Source organism: Artemia sp. Qi Xiang Cuo, chromosome 3, assembly GCF_049724085.1.
Source record: "Artemia sp. Qi Xiang Cuo chromosome 3, ASM4972408v1, whole genome shotgun sequence".
Classification (NCBI taxonomy): domain Eukaryota; kingdom Metazoa; phylum Arthropoda; class Branchiopoda; order Anostraca; family Artemiidae; genus Artemia; species Artemia sp. Qi Xiang Cuo.
Genome location: NC_142796.1, coordinates 57,679,203 through 57,705,478, shown reverse-complemented (window position 1 = coordinate 57,705,478; position 26,276 = coordinate 57,679,203). Strand labels below are relative to the sequence as shown.

The 26,276-nt window shown below is 35.4% G+C and overlaps 1 protein-coding gene across 3 annotated transcripts in view; it reads right to left on the bottom strand.

Moving 5' to 3' along the window:
• Window positions 1-2,805: 2,805 nt before the first annotated feature.
• The window catches only part of ECSIT (evolutionarily conserved signaling intermediate in Toll pathway, mitochondrial), a 45,681-nt gene continuing 22,210 nt past the window's right edge, over window positions 2,806-26,276 (bottom strand). For all 3 annotated transcript variants that reach the window (XM_089087030.1, XM_089087033.1, XM_089087031.1), the window contains exons 2-6: window positions 25,259-25,746; window positions 17,167-17,393; window positions 11,118-11,346; window positions 5,493-5,717; window positions 2,806-2,945 (exon numbers count right to left, since the gene is read on the bottom strand). In XM_089087030.1, the coding sequence (XP_088943156.1) occupies window positions 2,866-2,945; window positions 5,493-5,717; window positions 11,118-11,346; window positions 17,167-17,393; window positions 25,259-25,730 (1,233 nt within the window). In that variant the 5' untranslated portion in view covers window positions 25,731-25,746 and the 3' untranslated portion in view covers window positions 2,806-2,865. The remainder of the gene's footprint in view (window positions 2,946-5,492; window positions 5,718-11,117; window positions 11,347-17,166; window positions 17,394-25,258; window positions 25,747-26,276) is intronic.

The following is a 26,276-nucleotide window of genomic DNA, read 5'->3' as shown; positions in this document are numbered from 1 at the left end:
ATTCAAATGCATAGCAGCTCCTAAGCAGCCGAAATAAGCAGCCACGAAAATGCACAATCAGACGTAGAATTTTCTAAATGGTATACACCATTCAGGGAAAATCTCTAGTGTCATCCTCCTACTTGGCGGATAAAACAAACTCATAACTACACGAAGGTGATGCTTCCCATTAGGATTAGTTTAGATGGCTCAGGACTTACGGAAAAAATTACCACAACAGGGTTTCTTCGATGGACCCCCAGAAACAACATCCCTTTTTATTATAAATTAGAAGGAACCGATATGTGAAGGAATGAGTGGTCTTTGGCAGGAAGCTTTCACAAATTGCCTAGAAGACACCAGAACCGTCATAGAGGAAACTTTACCTAAGAACCTAATATTCTAGCCGAAGCTGTTGAGCTACTTATGTCGTAAGGTCCCAGGGATAGGTTTCTTTGCTAATGAATTGAAATGTAAAGGAGCTCCTAAGCAGCCAAATAAGCAGCCACGAAAATATACAAATCAGACGAAAAATTAAGTTTCCACTTAAAACACTCTCTCTGGTTTTGTTTCGTTGATGATATCCTTTCTGTTTGTGAACATGGACAGGACTCTCCAAGAGATTTTTTTGGCACATTTGAACCCTTTTGATTCGAATCTCCAATCCAAAATGGAACTGGAAGATTCAGGAAAGCTGCCTTCTTGGATGTTTTAATTATAAAAAATACTCCTAGCCTTGAATTTTCTATATATAGAAAGCCGACCCATAATGATCAGTATCTACATTTCTCGTCAAATCACCCTCTTTCTGTGGAAAGAGGGGTAATAACCTCTTTAGTCGAAAGAATTCTAAAAATCTCTTCACGTAATCATGTAAATTCTGAATTAATCTATGTCAAAGATATTCTATTCTGCAACGGCTACCCAATAAACCTTATTGAAAATGTCATAGATAGACGATTAAAAATGATAAAACAAGAAAATACGGAGCCCGTCCCCCTTGATTCAGTTATTCCGGCAATTGAGAACAAAACTTTAACCACTTTACCATACATCTCAAAACTCTCCGACAAACTTGAAAATTAAAAAAAAACATAATCTCTCTGTTTCTTTCAAAACTGAACAAAAAGTTTAATATTTTTTCAACTCAGGAAAATTAAAACTGACTGGGTAGTGGTGTCTCCAGAGTCCCGTGTTCATGTGGGAAATTTTACATAGGTAGGACCCATCAACAACTTGGTGAACATTTGCATGAACACAAAATTTCAAATGACAAGTCCCTGAGATTCGAAAATAAACATGACAACTTTGATTCCGCCTTCGCCCTGTATATTTTTCAAAATCCTACAAATTTGGTTCTTTTTTTTGAAGAGGCAACTTTGATGTCTAGTGTAATTGGTCTACCGCAGTCTTTTAAGGAGTCAGTTAAGATAAAAATATATAAACACAGATTTGGCTACAAAAATAGACACCGGAGATATTTCCTTAATTCCAATTCATAATAACTTAATTTCAAAAGGCTCTATCAATATTTTCACCCAGTCTAATTTGAGACAACCTGTCCGCATACCTCATGAAAATCGAAATTGCAGAATGGCGAAGTCTATTGCCAGGCAACGGGTGCTTATCCAATCCGATTGGTGATTTTTCTTTCTTTTATTTCTGGCTGTTTTTTTTTCTTTTAAACACGTGATAAAGAAAGATTTAAAGGAAATAGGAACTTCTTGGGAGGGTGTAAAAAGGGAAGCTTTGAATAGACTGGGATGGAGAAGGAGCGTGCGTAGCTGTGTTGGCCTCAGGCGGCTTGGTGTTGCGGTGAATTGTTAGTAGTAGTAGTAGTAGTATTCTGCTCTTGTTGGATTCACTTCGGAAGGTTAGATTTTTTTTTTTAGCACTGAGGACGACTTGGCGTAGGTCCTTGTCAAAATATTTGCTTGTTCTTCGTCTTCATACTTTGCCACTGGCTGACAAAATCCTCGTTTTCTCACCTATTTGATTTTATTTTTCATTTATTATTTCCTTTCCTCTCTTGGTTTCATACGTCATGCATAGCCAGTGTGGTGTATCTCAAATAAGTTAAAGAAGTAGAGCTGTCTTGAAGAAACCATCAGAAAAAAAGTGAAAGATACTAATAAGTAATTGAAGGTGTTATCTTTTTTTAGTTTAAAATCGAACTTAAGATTCAGCCTTTTTAGCAAAAAAAAAAAAAAAAAAAAAAAAACTACTCATCTTTTGGATCCGCAATGTGTATAATTTCTTATAATTTACTTTTCATTTCGGAGCATCAGACAATAAACTGTAAAAGAATGTTCTTATCGTCCAACTTTGGGCTAATCGGCATAAATCAACGCGTTGCATATGGTTCCGAGCTGGCGTGCCCCAATATCCGGATTCAACACTATCCATTGCTTTGGAAACCAACTCCAGCAGATATGTGCGACTCCCTTAAAGATATAGGCCTCGGGATCCCAAACTATAAGCAATCAGTACAGTTTCGCTATTATTATTTTTCGTAATTTTCATTATTATGGTAAACTTCTCTTTTTTCTTGTCGTTACAATTAAGTTACGATAAATAAAACCACACTGTTCAAAAAACATACCGTTTTCAATGAAATACAAATGACACTAAAACTTTTTTTTTTCCAAAAATAGACAAACAGTTCAAAATGCTGTACGAGATACGTTTGAAGAGACATAATAACAGAGATTACGACAGGAATGTACCGGAATTACAAAACAGATTAATCAAAACATTGTAACAAAAGATTTTCAGTAACTGAAGATTCATCTTGAATATTTTCAAGATAATTACAACACGCGTGGCTCTAGTAAACTCAAATGCTTTTATTTCAAATTTCAAATTTAAAAATTCAAGTATTTATTTTTACGGCTTTTCTAATAAAATACTTTCTTCCGTACCATTCTTAGGGTTATCTTCTAGTTGGGGTAACTCGACAACTTCACCTGAAAAGAATTTTTAGTTAGCAGTATTAATCTTTTTTTAACATCGGAAACATTACTATTTAAATTTATACTTTTAAATATTATCAACTTTATAAAAAAACTAATAATATTAACTGCAACCAATTAACTGCATATATCACTAACGTTTAATTAAATCATTGAACCCTAAATGGAGCTTGTAAAAATCACCTGGAAAAACTAAAATTATGAATAATTTTTACAAAGATTGACTATTAGGGAATATTATTTCAGACATTTTCTAGAAGCATGATTACTGTTAAAAATCGAAATTTCGAGACATGAGAACTTCAAAAAAAGTTCATTTGTTAGCCATAATCTAAAATCCTCATTACGGTTCCCTTGAAAATATGATTTATATGTATTGCCTGAATAGAAAATCATTTTGGACTTAAACATTAGCAAAAACAAATTCATACATTATTATTACTAAAATTATACTTCTAAAACGTTAACAAATCTACAAAAGCTAACTAATAGTATTAACAATAATCTTATAAATGATGTGAATAATTATAATTATATATATATATATATATATATATATATATATATATATATATATATATATATATATATATATATATATATATATATATATATATATATATATATATATATATATATATATATATATATATATATATATATATATATATATATATATATATATATATATATATATATATATATATATATATATATATATATATATATATATATATATATATATATATATAATATATAATATAATAATAGTTTTAATAATTTAATAATAATAAAAAAATAATTTTATGACTTGTCTACTATATAATTTTAGAACATTACCAGAAAAAAAAACTAATTCACATTTCATGACGAATCACAAGGAAATTAAAATAGGCTGAAATCAGAGAAGATCTGCAGTTGATTTCTAAATTCGTGAAATCGAGTAGGGTACATGAAACAGGGTATGAAAAAAAAGTTGTTTTTCCATCCGCTTAGTGTAACCCTTTATTCCAATCCATTGTACATACAATTGAAACCCTGAGTAACATGAATCAGAAAAAAAAATTGTCCTTTGGAATAAAATGGGGACATAATTATGCAGTTCTTTTTATGTTAAAATATGTTGTACATACTTAGAGCAGCTGAAGTTGGATGAAAAGGAAATTGAGGTAAAACCTTTAAACACAGCGATTACATCACAAGAATATTATTTATATTGCACGAATTTGTAATTTTTTCTTCGAAGCAACCTTATTAGAAAAAAGAAATCAAACGTGTTTACGTATGTTTAAATACATTAAAACATTGCATATGAATATGAAAAGAGGAATATTAGCAAGTGCTAAACTCCCTCCCCCACCACTGAAATTTCTTGGTGAGGCTCATAATGGCCCACCTCGTTTTCCCACCTCTACCAGAAAGCATGTGAATGTAATATTTTATGCTATACAGAAAAAGATTGTCGCAATAGGAGGGACGGTATTACCTCCTCGGAGGCGTGAACCAAAAATATTTCCGAGAATGAAGAAGGTCTACCTCCTCACCCCTCACTCAAAACCCATTGTACATTTATCTAAAGGCTCAACGACATTTAGGGTATTTAGGCATTAACATACAACCTTTGAGGCACCTGTCAATTTTTTCTGACAAACGACCGAGTGTTCTTTTTCCTTTTCAACTGATTCTTTATTTCTCATATTTTTATCTAATATCTCTGTTTATGTGATTAATCCGGTCCGATTCCACCTTAGCTAAACTTTCTCTTCGACTCAATTTTTTAACATAGTTTTCATCTTTAGAATTTATTTCTTGCGTATTTTACTTCCAATAGAATTTCGGAATATTTCTAACATAAACGCAAACTTATAATGCATCGACGGTGTATATGAGTAACAGACTAGTTTGGCGGGGCTTTTCACTAAAGTAGACCTTGCAATTTTATGGAGTGCCGCAGTAACCACCAATCAGTTTTAAGTGTAAATCTGGTGCGTGCAAAGTATCCTTATAATTAAACTTGCGGCTTATATACTGATTTAAAATTTTTAAGCAATCAAATAGCTAGCAACTTCATCTTCTGATCCACTTGACAAATAACAAATCACGTGTAAGTTTTCAGGGGTATATTTTATAAATTTACAAAATATTATATTTGAATTTTACAGAAGTTTGTCACTAAACGCTATTTTTCAAATATATTCAACCATATTCCATTTATTTAAAAAAGAAATATATTCCCTAAGAACAAAATATTTTTTTCTATATAAAACTAAAAAGTTTCAACCATAACAATAATTTCAGTCATAATTCTTGTCGGTTAAAAGTACTTTATTTTAAAAATTTCTGTGTTTTTAAAGTTGGTACTTCAAAAGTAGTACGAGAAGAGAACGTTAAATTGAGACCGACTTCCCTAAAATTGAACTATTTTTGTAAATTGAAATTAGCTAAATCATTTAAACTACCAAATTTGACGTTAATTCTATAATTTGTTGAAAATGTAGAACAAAAAAGAAAGAAAACAAAGATCCTGTAGAAAAAAATTACCAAGTGGGGACTTCAAGGTGAAGAGTACAGGAAAATCGGCTAATTTCGGGTTGGTTTTCTCTAAGAATCGGATCCAAGAGAGAAGGGAATCACGACTAGATGATCCTGTTGCACAGCACCCTAGGATCGTTCCGTCTTCTTGTTCATGCACCGTTGGCACAGCTTCAAGTTCGTGTTCTATTTCTTCTGGGTCTCTTAAAATCCACGATTTGAGGTGGGTGATGTCTGACAAAAAATAAAAGTACATGAAACTACATAACTATACAAAACATAGCATAGAACTGCATAATGACACCTTTAGAGTTCGAAAAATACCCTCTTTATAGCCCCTACTAGTCTGAATTCTTGCTTTGAACATATAATACACTTGTGAGACTCATAATTTCTCATAATCAATCTCATAATCTCTCATAAATTCTCATAATCAATATAAAAGCAGTACGCTTGATGATGGGTAATAATTATTTAATTCTAGTAAACGATAAATATTTACATCTGATCCCATACTTAACAACCAAAAAAAAATATTTCTGTAAGACTTAGCTCAATGATTACGGAAAACAACTAAAGATTAAACTCGAGCATTTTCAGATCGGTTTTAAAGGATTTAAATTAAATTAACGCCACTGATAGTCTTCTTCTTCATCTTTTACAAGAGAGCCAACTAGAGTCCTTTCAAGCTTTTGGCATAATGATTTGCATAGCTACTGGGGATGAGGGGTCAACAAGTGACGCTATTACTCTTCAATACAATGCTGTGGCAACTGTGGCAACGCTAGAATGTATCGTTACCAAGCGGAACTTCTGCAGAGTCATTTTGTACAGTGCAGAGTTGCCCAACATAACTTCATTATAAAAAGGAAGCAGAGTAGCAAAAAAAGAGTAGAAGAGCCTAACGAAAGAAAGGAAGACTTACGAAAGAACGACTATGCAATGAAGATGGTACGTTTGGTCAAAAATATAAATTTATTTTAATTATTACATTTGAAGTAATATCTGTGGATGTTACTACCTCGAAAAAAAAAAGCTGTCAAAGCGCATAAAGGCAAAGAAATGTAAGTCAGGCTATGATCGTTCCAGTCCAGCTTCAACGGAATACTAAAAAAAAAAGCGAGAGGCATTGAAATGCCATATCTTTTTCCGATTCTTTGGTTGTTTTTACCTTTCAAGATTGATATATGTAAGGTTTGTGATTCAAATAACGGCCAAGTCGGAAATTATCCTCTAAGAAATAAAAAAAAGTATTAAGAAAATAATATAATTCACATAATAAAATCTTTTAACAGCTTTATCCTCCTGAGACCTGACCATAGAAATACTTTTCTGATTATGTTCATTTCTTTGTAGTTTACTTAAAAAAAATCATTTTGACCATTGATCAACTAAAAAAAAAGTTGAACCCCCTCCCTCCCTTCTGGAGGATGTCCACAGGTGTGGACATTGGGTCCCTATCGAGCTAAGAGTATAGTAAAAATCTGTTTCATCTATTAAAAGAGATTTGTCAAAACGTTGAAAACAAAACATTACTCTTCATGAAATTTCTTGAAGCAGTTGTTTTCTCCTGTCAAGCAGAGAATGATTTTACACTGCGAGCGCATCCATCTTGACCTTTTGCAGCATCCAGGCCTTCTGCACCGGGCTGCATTCGCCAAGTCACAAAATTTTGGTAGATGCAGTGCAGCTCTGGCATATAGTGGAGGGATTGGCCTCTTTTTCACACTCAAAACACGGTGTTGAGTTTCACCCAATGGCTCTTCGTTGCTATTTTCTTGACCTCGTGACTCCGAGCTTCCAGAATTGAGCAAAAACGGCCACGTTGAAACGAAGATCAATGAGCTGTTTGAGGTCACCAGAAACTTCTGGGCCATGGCCCTTTAGCTCATGAAATGCATTGGCTAGTGCAGAATCCACAAAATGATGAAACAGACGCACAGTCCATTTTTTAGTACGCGTCTCAAATCGGTAATAGCTGACCATGCGGTCCACAAGGTCGACCCCACCCATGTAGGTGTTGTAGTCGGAGACTACTTGTGGACATTTGACCTGCACGTAAGACCCCTGGCGCTTGTCATACCGTTTGACCTCTGTCTCCTCTTCTATACCTTTGCAGTTTGAAGACAGGAGAAACACTTTGTTATCATACCACTGGGTCACGGCCACTTTTCTATCTGAGCGCACAGACATGACAGAGGGTCCTCTACACTTTCTTTTCATTTCTGTTTCGGTAAAAAGCGTTGGGCCGTTGGCACCCAAACGGTTCTTCATGATAGTTCCGGTCGCATTTATTTTTGTTTCAGCCAGCATGTCGAGGAGCTTAATAGACCAGAAGAATCGGTCAAAATAGAGGTATGTACCTTCTGGTAGGGTCTCAGACAAGCGCAGTACGATCCCAGCTGACAAGCCATGTGCTACCAGCTGTTATCCCAGGGTGGTGGCTCCCTGGTAGATTTGGAAGTCAAGTATCAGCCCTGAGGAGCTGGCAAGGACAAAATTCTTTAATCCAACCGGATTAGGCTTGTTAGGGACATATTGCTTGAGAGTTGACATACCCTGGAAGGGTATCATCTGTTCGTCAATTGAACAGTTCCTCACCCGTGGCAACTGGAGACAGATATTCCTGAAGTTGTCAAGGATCGGCTGCACCTTCCAAAGCCTATTTTTGTTTGTTTTTTTTTCGTCTGAGATTTCTGAAACAACAACGAACTTCAGGTTCGACCGGATTGTGAAGAATCTGTCTCGAGTCATCTTTTGTGATATGGCTTCCACCCTAAACTTCCCAGACCAGTACATGCGGATCCGAGGAAACTTGAGGTTCCCCATCAGGATGACAATGCCAACAAAAATTTTCAGCTCGTCTGGAGTTACATTCAAGCTTTTGTGGTGGGCCAACTGATAGTTGTAGTTCATGCAAGAATTATTCTGTACTCCAATTGTCGTGGTCCTGGAAATGAGCGGGGCCCACGTCCGGCCCACGATGATTATCGAACCGCCGAGACTTCCTCCAGGACAAGGTTGCTGCTACTTTGTCAGCCTTCAAGCGTTTGGCACGGGTTGCTAAGGGTACGTTGTCATCAGATTCTTCACTTTCAACATTTGGAAGAACAACATAACTGCTTGATGACAGAATGGCTGCAACAGCTGGTTCACCGTCAGAGTCTGAAGACGACAAGGAGTAGTTTTTTATCCATTCCTCATCATCATCTAAATCAGAGATGTCCAGGTCACTCTCATCGAGCATTCCAAGGGCGTCATCAAGGGAAACTACAATAAAGGAACAGGTTTAGTAAGCTTGAAACTAATAGCTAGATAGATAGATAGATAGATAGTGATTGGCAAAATAACTACTCACAAACCCTAGTGGACCAAATTTGCATTTCTTAGTAAAAAAAAAAATACAATAACAACACATAGTTACCACTGTAACTAAAACACGACATGTAACAGTCAGAAAATATAAAATACAAAAGTCATAAATATAGGGCATAACTATAAAATATTTTAAAGGTCATAATATAAAAAGATAAAAAGGGTAACAAATAAAATAGCCAAATATTCAACAATGAAAAAATAATATATACAAAATAGTTTAATTTTTAGCAGACTTACGGGTTGTGATTTTGGTTGATTTTATTTGCAAAAAAGGGAATAAAAGTTTTTTATAAAGTAAGCAATAAAAGGGTATGGGAGACATATTGGGGGGGGGGGGGCACACTATACGGAGGTGGCAATTTCTTATGGGTGAGTAGCGGCTAAGTTGTTGTCAATTTAGTAAATAAAACAATCATTGGCCTCGGCTATCCCCATTAGAATCGAGATTTGAACAACGAAAAATCAACCCTAGCTTTTTACTCAATTGGAACCGCCTGGCCATAGACGTGGACATAGAGGTTTTCCAAGTTCCAAAAGATAGCCCTTATCGAACTAACTGCTTTTAAAACTATCTAAGCACTGTCTACAATCAAGAGAGTACACCTGACTTTTCTCAGAACTCGTTCTCACTACTTTCTTTTTTTTTTCTTTTTTCTTACCTTTGCTTTTTTTCATCTGCTTATTTTAGCCTTTTCTAGCTTGTAAAAAAACCACTAAAAGTCGCAGAAACTTTCTGAAAAAAATCGTAGATGACTTTCCAGGTCCAAAAAGCACGTTGAAACAACAAAATCTTTGCTAGATGGCGAGGCCTTTGCACAAAAAATATTTTATGGGGGTGTCCACAGACGTGGACACCAGGTCCCAGGAGGTTATTGAGGATTTTTTTAAATTCCTCAAGTGGAATTTAAAGTGTCAACTATTCCGAGAAAAGTTGATATCATGCCCTGAAAAGTGAGAATGGTAGAATCTGGAAAAAATACCAATACTTTATTCAAATCTTGAGAATTTTGTTTAAGTTCAACAACCCAAAATGTCCCTTTAACCTATGGCATCAAAAGAAAGAGATATTTATATTAGGTAATGCAGTACCAAGCAAATTCAAATAATAGCGAAGTTGGACTCTGTCAGCTATCCTCAAGGTGACAACTCTGTCTAGAGAGATTGAACGTAGTTGATGGTTCTCGGCTTCAAACCATTCTGAGTCTGAATAAAAAAATATGGATAACTTGCAATATTGATTTTTTCAGAAACAGAGATGACACTTGTTATTGCACTTGCTTTAGCATTTACACTAATTTTTCTTATTATTGAAATGAAAAAATACAAAGAAACGTGAGACACTAGACAATCTTTGCGATTTTTTGTTTTTTGATACCAGCGCCCGTTTTCATTCTTGCAGCTTACCCCACTATTTGATCTAGACTACTTCTGCTAAGGGCGAGTAGGAGGCCGTTGGCCATTCTTTATCCGAGAAAACCATGTTGCCCGCGTATGATCCTTGTCTGTTTTAACAATGCCTATTAAAAAAGCTAGTAATTTTCTACTTGTACACATTAGCAGGAAACACAAATAATTCATGCCAGAGCAAATCTTTTTAAAAATAACTAAAATTAGAAAATTATAAATTATATACGTAACACTTTAATCATGAGTTTTATTTTAGTTTAGTTTATTCCTGGCTTAAAAGGCGCAACAGTTACTGAAAAGTCATGCGGAAAATATTACTCGAGGGCTGACGAAATGGATAAAACCAAATGCTACTAGGGAATAGATTCTGAAAACAAGCTTTAAAAACTCGCAAGAATTTAAGTTTTAGGCCATCCTGGCTGGACATACTAAAAATTAGGAAACTTATTTATAACTAAATTCATCAATATACTTTAATAATTGATTGTAATTAAGTACTTTTTCCATTAATTTAATTAAATAAAGCTTAAAATTAATAAAAATTCAATAAAATTACCTTCAATTAGTTGTATTCCAAATTTTAAATATTAAAATTTTTGCTAAGGATCCTCAATAACAAATCAATGGAGATTCAAAGGAAGTGAGCATCATGAAAAAGAGTAGAACACTATATTTCTATTCTGAACTGTGAACCTTATATTGTAAGCTGAATTTATGTTTATAGGGAATTAATTGCGCTGTTGCAACTGTGGAAGAGCAAAAATTTTAGTTTTTCATTAATATTTACTTAAAATACAAAACAAGCAAAGCACCATTACTACAGTAACAGTAACAACGAAATAGTAATACCATCAGCTTCTTCCGGATCTGGTTTCTTGTTCATACTCTCAACACTTCTTCCTGTAGTTTCACCTCTGAGAATGAAATAGTGGACACACATCTGCCGAAGCCAAACTCTGAAAGCACCCTCAACATAAAGCGCGGTTCCTGGAGGCAATTTGCTAAGTAGTTCCTTCTGTACTACGCTTTGACCACTGACAATCCATGTGTGGTCTATTGCATCTTCAAGTTCTGATGCCTGGAAAATTTTAAGCATTAAAACCAAAGTTAGGGCTAAAAACGAAGAGGCTGTTTTTGTATTTCTTTTTGGCCACTAAAAATGTATTTGTAGTTTATTATATTTTCAAATTCTGATACCAGAAACTTTAAAAATCATAAAATACAAAATAGTGGTTAAATATGGTTCAAAAATAGAGTTTTCAAAGCTCTCCTGTCTTTTATTATAATTATAATAATGAATATTACAATAGATTATAATTTATTCTTTTGTACTTTTGAATTTTGCAAACCCATTTGTAATTCATTGATTCTTCATATTCCCATACCTGAAAGCATAAAAAACGAAACTGTAGCAGAATAGGCCTCTTTTTAGCAGATTCACACCGCTTCCATCTGCATATATAAAGAGATTATAATTTATTTTTATACTTCTCTTTGGTCACTGAATAACTATTTGTAGTTTACTGAATATTTAAATTCTGATACAAAGAGCATAAAATATAAAATTATGACTGAATATGGTTGGTAAGAGGTTAAAACCCTTTCTCACTCCCAAACAAAATTTTTTTTTGACGGTTATTTAAATTATACAGTTTTTTTTCACTCATTGAGAACTTTATAGCTTTCATTTAAGCAAAGTTAATCTAAATCATATTTCAACAGCATGTCACATTTGACCCAATACGTGATATGCCACGTCAGGTGGTAGACAATTAGAAGGACAAAACAAATTGTGCACCTATTTCTGATGTCATAAATCGATTCAGTCTAATTTTATCAAAGCTTTTCGTCTTTGTTAAGGTTCTATTGGCCCTTTCAACACATAAAATTTGAAATCGATTGGGAAAAGACAATTTGCGGTTTTCCAAATTCACAATTGGAGGAAAAAAACTGTATGGCTCTCATTTGGCCAAGCATTTTTTTTTTTATTTATTTTTTTTTTTTTTTGTTTTTTACTGTAGGTTCTGCCAAGCCAGCAGATAACAGTTTCTAGTCCAGTTTTCAGTCCCCCTACTCCCCTGGCTATAAAACAGGTGTGGTTTCCTTAGCCCAGGCAATGATCCTTGAAAGATTCAAGGCAATCAGAAAAAAGGTATTGAGATTTTTTGGGTCCCATTTTCGGAGGCTGGATGCTACCTAAGAAAAAAAAAGTTCTTGCAACACATTCGGTACTTCTTCCCGGAGTTCATAGTTTTAAGTTTCAATCTGCCTAGAAGAAAAGACTTGTAGGCCCTTTCTGGGTTCGTTTTCAGGCAGACAATTTTTTTCAATTTCGGAGTCGGCTTTGCTTAAGGAATTTTATATATAAGTTACAATCCAATTAAAAAAAAAAAAAAAAAAAAAATTATTCTGCATATTAGGGCCCCTTGGCACAAAAACTTGCAGATGCAACTTTCAAGCCTCTTGATAAAAATGCCCCTATTCGGGGGAGCCATTTTTCCTAGTGTGTTGAGGTCCTCTTGGCTTAAGAACTTAAGGATATATGTTTTTAGACGAATAAAAATTTTTGACCTTTTTTGGTGACCTGAACCAATACTTTTTTTTATAGAGGGCTATGCTCCTCTTGGCCCATAGACTTAAAACTATACGTTTCAAATTGTTCAGGGCAACAAGGTACTTGGATATCTCCTAGCCCATTACCATTCTTCTCCTCCAATCCAAAAATGTGTGGTCTACTTAGGCAAGGTAACGATCCTTGAAAGCTTTAAGCGAATCTGAAAAAATTGGTGCCATTTTGCGACACAACTTTGAGGGAGGCCTGTACCCCTTCCCTTAACTAAAATTGTGTCTGTATATTACAGTGCGCTTAGCCAGGGATTTACGGTTTTGAGTTTCAACCGGCCAAGAAAAAAAATGATTGGCCTTTTTTCAGGCGAACCGTTTGTTGTTTTCTTTGGTCAACCGGGTTCCATTGAGTCAATGACACTGAAGTTCAAGTTTCAAGCCAACCAGAAAAACTTCTTCCACCTCCAGTTTATGGAGGCCCTTTGCCTAAACTACTTTTTGTGCATAAGAATTCCCTAAGAATAGTAACTTACGAGTGTAAGTTTCAAGCTGTCCAAAGAAAAAATTTTTTGGTCTCAAATGGAATCAGTATTTTTTTCTTCTTTTTTCTTATTGTGCGTTGGGTTTTTCATGACCCAGGGACATAAGGTATAAGTTATCAGCAGATCAGAAGAAAATTGGACTTCTCAGATACCAATTTTCGGGCAGTAATGCCCCTAAAATATATTTTAATTAGATTCCCCAGGGCCCATGGACTTGTAGCTGTAGGTTTGAAACTGACCCAAACACTCTTCTTTCTCCCGACAAAATATTTAGTCTCCGTAGTCCATACAGCAATTCTTGAATTTCGACTCCATTGAGGGAAAAATTTACCATTCTCAGGCCCCCAAATAAGTTTCATCCTTTTCCTTAAGCTCATTTTGGGGGAACAAAATCTCCCTTTCAATTCTGTCTAGTAAATTGGGGTGCCAATGACTTGAGGATGCAAGTTTTAAAGCAGCCGGAAAGGATACTGGGCCTTTTTGTAGGGGGGAGTACTCTACCCCCAAATTACAACTATTTATGTAAAGTATGGTCTCTTTGGACCACGTTTTACTGTTTTAATTTGCAAGTTATTCAGAGAAAAAACTGGTCCTTTGCAGGGCCTCGTTTTGGAGAAATTATTATTTTTTGCTTCTTGTACATTAGGATACTTTAGTAAAAAGGCTTGAGGCTTATGTTCCCTCTGTAACTTTGCTATCCATTTCTCTACTGTTGTACGTTTTTAATACGTCAAGGAAAGAGGAACATTTTGCTATCATTCCATAGCTAAGATTCAGCTCTATCCATCTACCGAATTTCATTTTTGAAACTTGGGGTACGTTGTTTTTTGTATTGAAAATACGTGGAACATATGCTGCTAATTTTTGAAAAAAGGATAATTTTGTCGTTTTCATAAGTAAGTTTAGATCCTCCAAGAAAAAGTGTTAATAATATCATAAATCCGGCTCAGTGAATGGATAGATCTGAGACTAATGAATCTAATAAGTGTCAATCAAAAATCTATATGACATTCACTGAATTTTAGAAGATATTTGGCGCAGTGGGTCACCAGAGTCTGTGGAAGATTATACTACACTATGGAGTTCCTGAAAAAATAATTTCACTGATTGCTACACTCTATGAAGACAGCAGATGCATAATCGCCATTGAGTACATACTAGGAAGCACTAGTAGAGACGGCATCCACTTGAATTCAGAGGCGCATTTCAGCGATATAGTCTCCGCCGACAACATTGTTGTCCTGTGATCGTGCAAGCAAATAGTCAAAGAAATCAGAGACTAGGTGACAGAAAAAAAGACGCCAAATTGGCCTGAAGACAAATACTGAGAAAACGAAATGCATGGTTACCACAGACTCACCCTTGAGCATCAAATGCGGGTACCAACAAATAGAGCAAGTTATCCATTTTCCATACCTTGGATTCCTAACTGACGAAACTGGATAGACCTCAAAAGAGTTACCGTGCTCACAAGAATAGGTCACACTGATGGGGCCTTCGGACTTCGGTCACACTTGTGGATAAAATGGACTACGGAAGTTTAGGCGGTCCAAAAGCTTCTCTCTACGGCCGAAAATGCGACTTTTCAATAGCAATGTTACTCCAGTTCTCCTTTACGCAGACATTACCTGGCACCAGAACCAGGAACAAGACAGAAAGATGCTCGCTTTCGAAAATTCATGTCTAAGAAGCATTCTTAACACCCACTGGCAGCAGAAGCTAACTAATCAATACATCCGCAACACGACAGGCCAGCCTCTTGATACGGATGCCATAAGAGATCACAGATGGAGATACCTTGGCCACACACTAACAACATGCAAGACCGATCTGCGTAACATCGACATATCAGTCCGATATATATAGGATGATCTTCTAATAGCAGGAAACCATCAGGAAGATTGAAGTAGCCAAATAGATTTAGCCGAGGAAAAGTGGCACAATCTCCCATATTAAGCTACCCGGTAACAAAGGAAGTAATGTCTCACTATGGCATTACACTATTTCTTAAACGTCAGGTAGTCTATAAAAGATAATGCAGGCAGAGAGGAGAGTGCTTCCAGATGCCAGAGTAGATTTTAATGCCAAAATTTCCCAACTATCATTAAGCCAGAAGTTATTTATAAAAAGGGTTTCAGACAAACGGGAGGGTGATAGAAATTCATATATAATCCCTGTTGATTCCCGGGAATACTTATGGTCCATACCTTTATTATTGGTGCTGGAAGTGATAGCACCTCTCCCACTGCGACAATCTCTTCCTAAGTAGCATAAACGATTATATACATATGGCTACTGGCACAGACGTGGTTAAGTGGGAGAGGGGATCATAAGCCTCGTCAGAAAATTTCTTTGCGGGGGGGGGGGGCAATTGCTACCGGAATTTCGTGTTCTGCAAGTTTAAACGACAACTTTTCTTGTTTCCTATTCACACATTTTCTTTTTTTTCAGGGGCGTCACTCCTTAATGAAGCCCAGGGGGGAACATCCCTATAAAACAATCTTGTTTGGAGAATTTATCCTTAAAATTGTGGAAATGATTACACAATAAATATTATTCGGTATTCCAACCTCACACATAAATATTTGAGCAGCTCATTTTTTTTTCAGGGATGAATATCATTCTTGAAGCAACATTTTATAAATATTAAACTAGAATGTGAAAATAGGAGGTGAACGAGGAAGTAGTAGCTCTCCTTCAAGTTTGGATTACAATACATGCAACAACGAAATATATTATTCACTCTGATTTTGGATGCGCAAAATGTATTGATTTTGATGTTGCTCATCAAAAACTTTTGTCAAGTGGAAATATAACAAATTTTAGAAACAAGAATGAAACTGTGAACTGAGGTGTCATCTTGATGGAAACTGTATTTGCTGTAAGAACGTCAAATTCGTATTTAAAGATTCGGGTTTGAGGGGTGGTAGCCCTCCTTGCATTTATGGTAGCAATGGGTATACTACAAAAAACGAACAGAAATTAAATATTAAAAAAAAATTCTCAAATGAAAGCAGAGAGGAATTTTAAACTTCAAACGAAAGGAAATTATTCCGTGTATCTTCATACACGGGAGGAGGGGCTACCCCCTCCTCAAATAACTGTTCTTTATACCGAAGTTTTATAGAGATTTATAAATACTGCTCATTTCAAACTGACACCTTTGTGAAAGTCAGTAAAACCTTGTATTTTTATTTTTAAAAGGTGGCAAAATCCAGGGGGATTTTGTTATTTTGAAAATACAAAAATAAAGGTATGTTTCAAAACTTATGGGGAGGGGACAAACAATCTAGGAAGAAGTAACCCCTTCCCCTAATTAAGGTTTACTAAGACAATATAACTAAGACTTAAACGCTATCAAGAAAGAGGGGCTGCACACTTAGGCTTTGGATAAGTACTCGAAAAAACGAAAAACCGATATCATAGAAATGGTAAGTTATAAGATCCAACTATTTTAGGACACTAAGTTCCTTCTCAGAGCCTTGAAAGTAATTCTTTTTCTGTCGAAGAATTAGTGTAAGTATTTAAACTAGAGTTCTTTTTATACCTTTTGCGCATATTTTCTCCTTTTTCTTCGAAAAAACGAAGAATTCAAAAGCAGTCGCATTAGTTTTCAACGGACTTTTTCTGACTCCTAGTGTACGTTGAGGATTCGTTTTTCCAACTTTATGTGAAAGGTCCGTCCAGTTGGGGAGAGGGAGTGTACCTTGCAGTACCCTCTCATTGGAAATAATATTTTTGGATAGCATAGCTTATATGGAGAGAATGATAGAATAACCTGACTTACCAACCTGATAGACATCAATCTCAGTTTGCAGATCTGGCAACGTAATCCTTTGGATAGCCAACTTAGCAAGTTCTAATGTGTCCATTGGCACTGGGTTAGGTAACGGGAATGGGGATAAATTCCTGAATTTAGGCATCCAGTATGCCATTCTTCTTAGTTTGTTTACTGCAAACGAGGTGTTGCCAAACGCATTGACCATTATAATCTCCAGCTCCCGGTCAGGTATCACACCTGAATTATATAAATATTTATTTAATAAGTATCTATGGTAATATGTACGTACTAGACTGCATACAATAATAATTTCACATTAAAATTCTTTTTAATTTGGATTTTACCGATAATGGTACTTAAATATACAAAAAAAAGTAAAAATCAACAAAATCAACTCAACATTGTTTCACACGGGGTGCTACCATTTCGACTAGCCGTCACAAGCACCAAACGTCATAACATCTAAAAGGAAAATCCGTCAGAACCACTAACCGTCATAAGATCTAAAAAAAAAATATAAGTTTATATAATAGTAATAAGTATATAATAGTTTTGAAACAAATTTCAGCTATATATTAGCACATCAGGGGGGTGGGGTTAAAGCATGGTATTTATTAAATACGTAACCTAGCCTAACCTACGTACCTTTCCCCCCCAAAAGCCCCAAAAAACTAAAATTTTAAAATTTTAAATGTATTAACGGCTAGTGGTTCTGACGAATTTTTTTGTCGATTTTATGACGGATTTTGTAGACGAAATGATTTGCTCCTGACGGTTAGATGTTATGACGCCTTCCCGTTTCACACAAGTTAAACACCGCGTGACATAATTACGATCATATCTTAGATCTATTACGTTTTCAAAAATGGGAACCAAACTAAGTAATTCATATCCCGCATGTCGCAGGCCGATCGGTTGTCATTTTGGGAAGAGGTGCTGCCACTTCGCAAGGGATTCTAGGAGTGTGTTCCAGGTTGTAATTGCAATTTAATTCGTATTTACTTCAAATTTAATACGAATTAACTGCCAAACTGGAACAGTTTATTAACTAATGCCTTAATATGCATTGTAGTTTATTGTCAAAACACAAGTAATTTTAATGAGGAATGAGTAAAATATGAAAAATATGAGTTTTGATCCCTTAATGCTCATTAATTACCATTAGATTGGTCATTTGCCTCCATTTTTTCCACTTTGATGATGAATGTACAGAAGTTAATTCAGTAAATGCGCTAGTTAACCGTATTCACAAAATTTAATACGAATTTAATTTTCGGTCGTTCCAGCTGTTAATTCGATCTCACCTGGAACGAAGTATTACATTTTTATTAAGTATTATTCACTTTTCGTCGGACCGGGAACACGCCCTAGGTATTCAGGAGTGATGAAAGAGGGGAAAGATATTTAGGTGAACAGGATGATTTAGAAGACATTTTGATGACCATCAGGCACGGTTTTAAGTTTAAAGTTCTCGAGCAACATCAGATAGGGAGCCTTACCTTCCCTTGGTGCAATTACTAATGCTCTAAACTAAATTCTCTCCAGCAAGTCAGATCCCAAAGATGTCAGATCAGACTGCCATACATGAAAAGAATATTTCAAGGCTGAGAGGATAGAAGTTTATCCTCTGCTCTTAATTAAATGATAGGACAAACAAATAGTTAAATGTGTTTTTTTTTTCTATCACAGGCAATTCAGCAAGGAAACGTTAGTTAATATTTGCTTTATTTATGGTATTATGAATAATTTTGTCTATTTATACCATCTAGGCCATACTCAGGTGCTTGACTCTTTCCTGGATTAAGTTTGAGACTCTTCTTCAGACGGGTCAACAGTTTAAAATACTGTCTGAAAACTGAGTTTAAAATCATTGAACTTTTACAAAAAGGTTCCATAAAAGCTGCTAGAATTTTCATTTCGTTGAGTCCTTATCTGTTTCTTTTTTTAACTACTTCTTCCTTGGCTATTTGAGCAAGTTAGCTTCTCAAAAAACAAGCTGCCTTAGCACTAATTGGGCTTACTTATATCATAAAAATATGGCGTGTTTCCAATTTTATTGTTGATTTCTTCAAGAAAACTGTCCCAAATCCATTCCCTTCATTTACTTGTTTGTTGTAAGTAAAGTAAAGCAATCGGATTAACGATACTTCTTGACTACTAAGGTCCCTACTTCGGCCCTGAAGTGTGTTGCTACAGCTGGGTTCAATTTTTGAGTCCCGTATCACCGAGCTAAGGTCAAACCCACCGCGGCACCACAGGACCTTGTTTACCATTCTAAAATTTGAATTACCTTGCCTAATTTGTTGGACCCAGTCTCCAACTCGGTCTTTGAATAAGCTCCAAGCATGAAAAAGCTTCAGAAACTTGGCTTGAGACAGAGCCCAGCGTGTGAATGCTGCTTTAGGAGAAAAAAGAGCGGATTGCAACAATTTACGCAGTTGCCAGCAACTTAGCAAATAACGCACTTTACTTTACATTTTGAGGGAAAATCTTGGATCTATTTACCTTATTCACCATACTCCTGAATGTCCTAACTTGGAAGTTTTTTTATTTTACAATGTGGCCGATAATGACATCCTAATTGTCATTTTGTTACTACATTCATTATTTCACCATGGGAATCCCAAATGCATTATCTTACAAGAAAAAGGAACTAAGCGAATCCTGTGGTGGGGTATGAGTTTGACCTTAGCTTGGTAATACAGGATCTAGAGTTCGAAACTCACCTGTTGCAAAACACAGCAGGACCAACGCAAAGACTTAACGTAGTTATGAAGGGTCGTTAATCCAGTTCAATACAAAAGGTTCAATTGGAGCATGGAGACCTAAACAAAGACTGTTGTTGTTGGCTATTGGACTGTTAATAACAAGCAACCCCTTTGGGTGAAATTTCCATTTTTTAATTATTTATATACCTGAAACCCCCATGGACTAAAAAATTACTGGACTAAAAAATTACTAAAATTACCATGGACTAAAAAGAGTTCAAACGGACCCTTTATTTGCGTATGTAGGTGGAAAGGACTCATGGGAATTTGGATTCGGGTCCATGTTCCAAAAGAAAAGAAAATTGATGACTTTCCTCATAAGCAACAATAACTGTCAAACAATTTGTCTGATTTATTTTTTGTATTTGTTTAATGAAATCCCAAAAAAATATGAATGCTACACATAATAAGTTTGAAAATGTATGCTATAAGTGCTGTTTTGCCGAAAAATTTTCACGTGACATCTCTGAACTACTACAAATATGCTAATTAGGTTCATGAACATGGTGGATTTGCGTAGCTTATGCTTCTGTTTAGAGCGGCCCTAAAAACAATAAACATTGTCTATGGACAGAAGAAGTCTGGCATCCCCATTGTAATATATATATATATATATATATATATATATATATATATATATATATATATATATATATATATATATATATATATATATATATATATATATATATATATATATATATATATATATATATATATATATATATATATATATATATATATATATATATATATATATATATATATATATATATATAGAAACTGTTGACACACTTCAGAGGTACTCGACTAAAATGATAAAAACATCCTTCTTCTTCTTTGACATAGAGGCCTTTGAGTTCTAGTTTGTAAAAGCCCTTTCTTTTTCCAGAAAATGAATGTTAGCATATCAGTGCAATGTTTTCTATCAGGGCTATACCTTTCCTCCGTGTAAATCTTCAGCTTTATTCTTCACTGGAGATTTAAACCAATGCCAATTAAGGAGCACATCCTTCTTTAGTTTTCATATTGGCTTATATTTAATATTAGATGTCAAAAGAGTCCAATCCAGAGGAGCGATTAAAGAGGGTGTCAAATAGACAGCAAGAGCATAGGAATTAGAACTGAAACTAGAAAGATCCTAAGTAAATCTTTTTTTGGGTTTGCTGGTTCAGTTATGGAGGCGTGGGTTCCAATATTACCGCTAAGACTTGTAGATTTTAACAAAACTCAGGTCCCCTCATATTAAGAACACCCATGCCATCTCAAGCTACAAATCCTTTCTCATACAAGTAAATGAGGGGAAATCATTACTGCTTACAATATTATATTTCAACAGACACTTCCCAATCTTCTTTCACTTCCTCTGTAAGGAGCATTTTAAAGAAAATTCTCCAGATGCTCTGCTGATGCAGAAGACAACATTACTTCTTCTCCAACAAAGTTCGTTAGAACCCTCTCAAAGTAGAAGCCAGATTGGGCACTAAATGGAGCAATGTCAAATGAAAGAACAATTGTGACGGCACTGAGTTCTTACAACGTTATTAAAATCTTCATTTGTGAGTACAGAATCTCAAAGGCTCAAAATCTTAGATTACTTCAACTTGCAATTTCAGCTTCAACTTGCAACTTCAGCTAATCAAAATTAAAAACCAGTCATACCAAATGACTTTGCAACCCATAGTACAATTACTTTTTGACACAAGAAGAAGTTCAGATTCGCTCATTCTAAAGTACAGGTTGACTATATGAGGGGTGTCTGGAAGTTCGCGCAAGGTTGTATGAGATGCTTTGTTTAGTCAAGAATAGCGTAGTGTGAATTTTTCAAGGTAAGTAGAAAGCCCGAGGAAAAGTACAAGGAAATCCAGGCAGCAATACAAGAAATGAATAGTAAATTTTTTTGGAGAAAAGTCTAACATCCACTGGGAAAGACATTTCAGTCTAAAATTCAATTAGTGAAAACTTGATCAGAGATGCTAGGAAAGAAAAAAGAGGAGGCATTGTTTTCAGAGGCCTGAATGAATCAAATTGGCAATTAAGTTGGCTTCCCTCTTAAAGAAGACATTTACCAGTTTATAGAGCCCGTAACCGTCGAAGAAGTATGGAATAAGCTTAAGAAAATGAAACGATAGTCTTTTCAAAGCTTGGATGGTATACTAGCCGTGGTCTGGAGGCAGAGCAGTACCCTGATACTGCACCTCATATCGCTTTTTTTCACGTTGGTTGTGAACAAAATGGAATGATCAGCAAACCAGAGCACATCAATAAGAGTATTTATATTCAAGAAGGGAAACCATGAAAATTACAGGTGGATTTACCTTGTGAATGCTATAGGCAAGTTGTTTGTTCAAGTACAGGATAGTTAGATTAAAAACGAGGTTGAATAAAAATGAAATAATAGCGCCAGAAAAGGTTGGTGGTAGAGAACAATACACAACTATTGATCAGCTTTTGGATTTAGATTTTATAGTTAAGAAACAGTTAAGTAAGAGGGGGGAAACTATATGAGGCAGTCTTAGATTTAAATGGGGCATTTGACTATGTTAGGAGGGATCTACTAATCATTGATTGTTTCAGCATTAATTTAAGTGTTCGTTTATTAGGCTATTGATTGGAGCGCATGACGTAATGAAGTTTGTGCTGAGAGTACCAAGAATATCCTCTAGGATGACTTGGTCAAATCTGGGTGTGACACAAGGATGTCCTCTCTCTCTCTCCACAATTATTTTCCGTTCTTGTGAACGACTTCCCAGCGTATTTAAAGGTAAATAAAAGACCTATGTTAGAAATCGATATGGGTGAATTGTGGGTGTTAATGTTGCTTATGTGTGTTAATGTTTGCGAAGTATATAGCGTTAGTGATAGAGTCAAGGTATAAATGTAGAGCACCTGATTGATAGGGTGTCATGCAACTTAAAAGAAGAAGCACTTAAGTCTAAATGTGAAGAACCCTCTTGTGTCATGGCGACGAGCCAGTTAGCTAAGGTTAGTGACATGAGGATACATAAACGAATATATCTTACTATGATAATTCAGGCTATTCATTATGCATGCGAAATTTGGAAAAAATTGAATTACTGCTAAGTTGGAAAGTGTTCAGGTGCTGAATTTCAAAAGAGTTCTTGGATAAGTAGATTTGTTGACAATTTGATAATAATGGGGGACTTGGGACTGATGTCATTGAGAAGTAAAAGACTGGTATCTATGATTAAGTTTTGGGGAAAGCTTCTGAAAATGTTTAGGTCTCGTCTTGCGAAAGCACCCTATTTAGACACCATACATGAGACTAAGGATGGTTCATGTTCAGGCGCAATAAAGAGAATACTAGTTGAATATGACCTAAGTGAGCTATAGAATGAATGTGCAGATGTGAAAGTAGATGTTGGAGTGAAAATGAGGCCATTTACTTTGGAACCAAAATGGGGGAGAATGGATTGGGTTGTTTGGTAATTATGAGGTCGGACGGGTTACCATTTGGGGAAAGACAGAAGTGTATGTGTTGGTTGAGGCAAAAAAAAACCTTTTGCATTTTGTAGGGAAGCCATATAATTGGCTGATTTAAGGAAATAATTTTTAAGGCAATGTTATTGAAACTAATAACAGATTAAGAATAATGAGAAACAACAATTTTAGGGTAATTTATAAGCTGGGAAATTCCTGAGACTACGGCTGAACCATAGAATTCCCTTTTGTAGGTTTTCGCTGGATGGACTACATTTACAGATTTATGCGTTAGATATTAACTGCTGTCACTTGTTGATTGGTGTCTTGTTCTTTTTCTCACGGTCCTTACTGGCCTTTGCAAAATCAAACTATTAATATTATTACCAATTTAGATAGGCCTACCAGGTAATATAGGCAAAGCATTGCAATGCACAAGTAGGTAAAGAGTCACCAAGCATCCAACAAGAATGGTGGCAATCAATCAAACAATAAAAAAGCGTACCTAAATAACCGTATTTGCCTACTTTAAACACCGTGTTCATTGCCGTGACATAGAATAAATCCCAAAATACGAAGACCCAACATCAAGCATCCATTTCCCTACAGATGGATCTTGATCAAATCGAAAAATGGTCTGATACATGGATGATCAACTGTAATGCATTGAAAAGAAATGAGCTTCTTATTACGCAATCAAAGGTGCCGCGTGAACACCCCAGTTTCATTTTCAAAAATGAAACTATAAAGAGATTCGACGAGCTTCGTCTACTAGGAATTCATTTCGCCACCGATCTCTCTTGGAATAACCACCTTGATTAGGTGAGAATCTCCTGCGCAAGAAAGCTCGGAGTCACTCTTTGCTGCAAAAAAACCTTCTTCCATCCACCTCGATTATCCCACTTTACAAGTCCTGTATCAGAACGACAGCTGAACATGGATAACGGCTGTATGCGGATGCCCCACAAACGCTGTTAGCACTACTGCAGAAGATCCAGAATAGGGCAAATAGGACGGGCTGCGCCTTTACACATGACTTGCTCAAAAATCTAAATAAAAGGTTTGATCAAGCATTGATGGCTGTTTTCTACAAGTACATAAATTTGCCTCCCTCAAACGAGCTCTCTCGCATTGTTCTCCCTTTTTCCAGCCGACAAGGCAGACGTGAAGGCATGCAGTTTGGTCCAATTACCTAAAGGCGCACTAAGAACCGAGTACCTGAGGAAGAACTTCATCTGGCGTTGCACTTCTATTTGGAAAGATCTTCCTGTGGATATTATTCCTGCAAATCCTTCTATTGACTCCTTCAAAAGAAGGTTCAAAAGACATTTAAAACCATGATGTTTGAAAACTAGCGGCATATCAGATACCTTTAACTACCTGGCGCCATGAATATAGGAATAAAAAAAATAGAATATTTGTATCTTGTAACTGATCAATAAATATTGATATTCAGCCATTAATTTATTTTATCATCAATGATAACCCAATTCTGTTTTCCCCATTCCCTAAAATATTGGTCACGTTCATGATTTAGTCATCTTTTATGTTAGTGCATTGAAACTGACAGTATTTAGTCAGCAATAGCTGTTTATAAATAGTCATTCCAAAGTTTTTGTTTTTCCTTACTCAGAGATGCACTCTCTTTCTCCTCTTTACAAAAACTTTGACATTAGTGTGTTTCACAAATTTATTGTATAATTAATTAATGATGCCAAAGTTAGCTTACTCTAACAAGAGCCATCATTATCGATTTGAACAGAGAAGAAAATCCTTTTTTGAAGCCTTAAATATGCCTTAAGTTTCTTACTAATCTTAAAAAAAACTTAAATATATTAGCTGACAAAAGCAGAAATTCATCAATGTCGTATGAAAAAAAAGATGGTATCTTACCATTATCTTCCATCTTTTGTAATATATCCACTGCACAATGTTGTTGCTTTGGATAGTGCTGGAACATTGTCTGGAATACACTTGTGGGAATCATTTTTCCTTTTGGAAATATATCCATAATCCTTTTATAAGCTTCTAAGTCCTTATGTACACCAAATTGTTCCATATAAGACAAAGCAGAATATATAAATTCCACATGCCCACGTCTATGTGTAATCCTTTCATAGTATCTGCCAATTGCTTCTAAAAAAGTATCTCGATTTTGCTGATTTTCTTGCTCAAAATAGGATGCAGGGAGCAAGCCACTTTCTTCACCTAGTTTTTTAAAAGATGCTATGCCTGTAGTTAAGTGGCAATGAGTAAGTGATGAATTGGGCCCATGCAAACAACAAGCTTTCAATAGGCAGTTACTATGTTGTAAACACAGTCCTACAGATCTGAATGATCTACCAGCATGTCTATAAATAATCATCTCTGCTTTGTTTCACCTGAAAAAAAATATAGTTAGACTAAGTATTTTAAGTTCATCCACAGCTATGGATTTTCTGGCATCAAGTGTTTTTTTAACCTGAATGAATCGGATTCTGAATTTACCATCGGTAGTATCAGTATCAGTATTAGTATCAGGAAGTATCATCATCAGGCAGTATCAGTATCAGTAGTTTTAAGTTCATTCACAGCTATGGAGTGTTCTTTTTTTTTAATCTGAATGAATCTGTTTCTGATTTTATCCCATTTTTCGTCTTCTTCTTCTTCTATTTAACAGCAGGTGGGCTTTTCAGTGATACTATTTAGCCCTTTTCCTTTTGCTTCACTCTGTGGGCTACAGAGCTAATGGCTTGATTGCCTCATGATTATTAGATATTTTCAGATATCTTTCAGTAGATCTTTCGACTCTAGGAGTTCAATTATGAGATGATAGATGTCGATTTCTACGCTCCGTGTGCCGGTATAGTTGGCTAGGCTCTTGGCTGATAGTGAGATTTTGTGGTGTTTGAAGCATTTGAACAGTTTACAA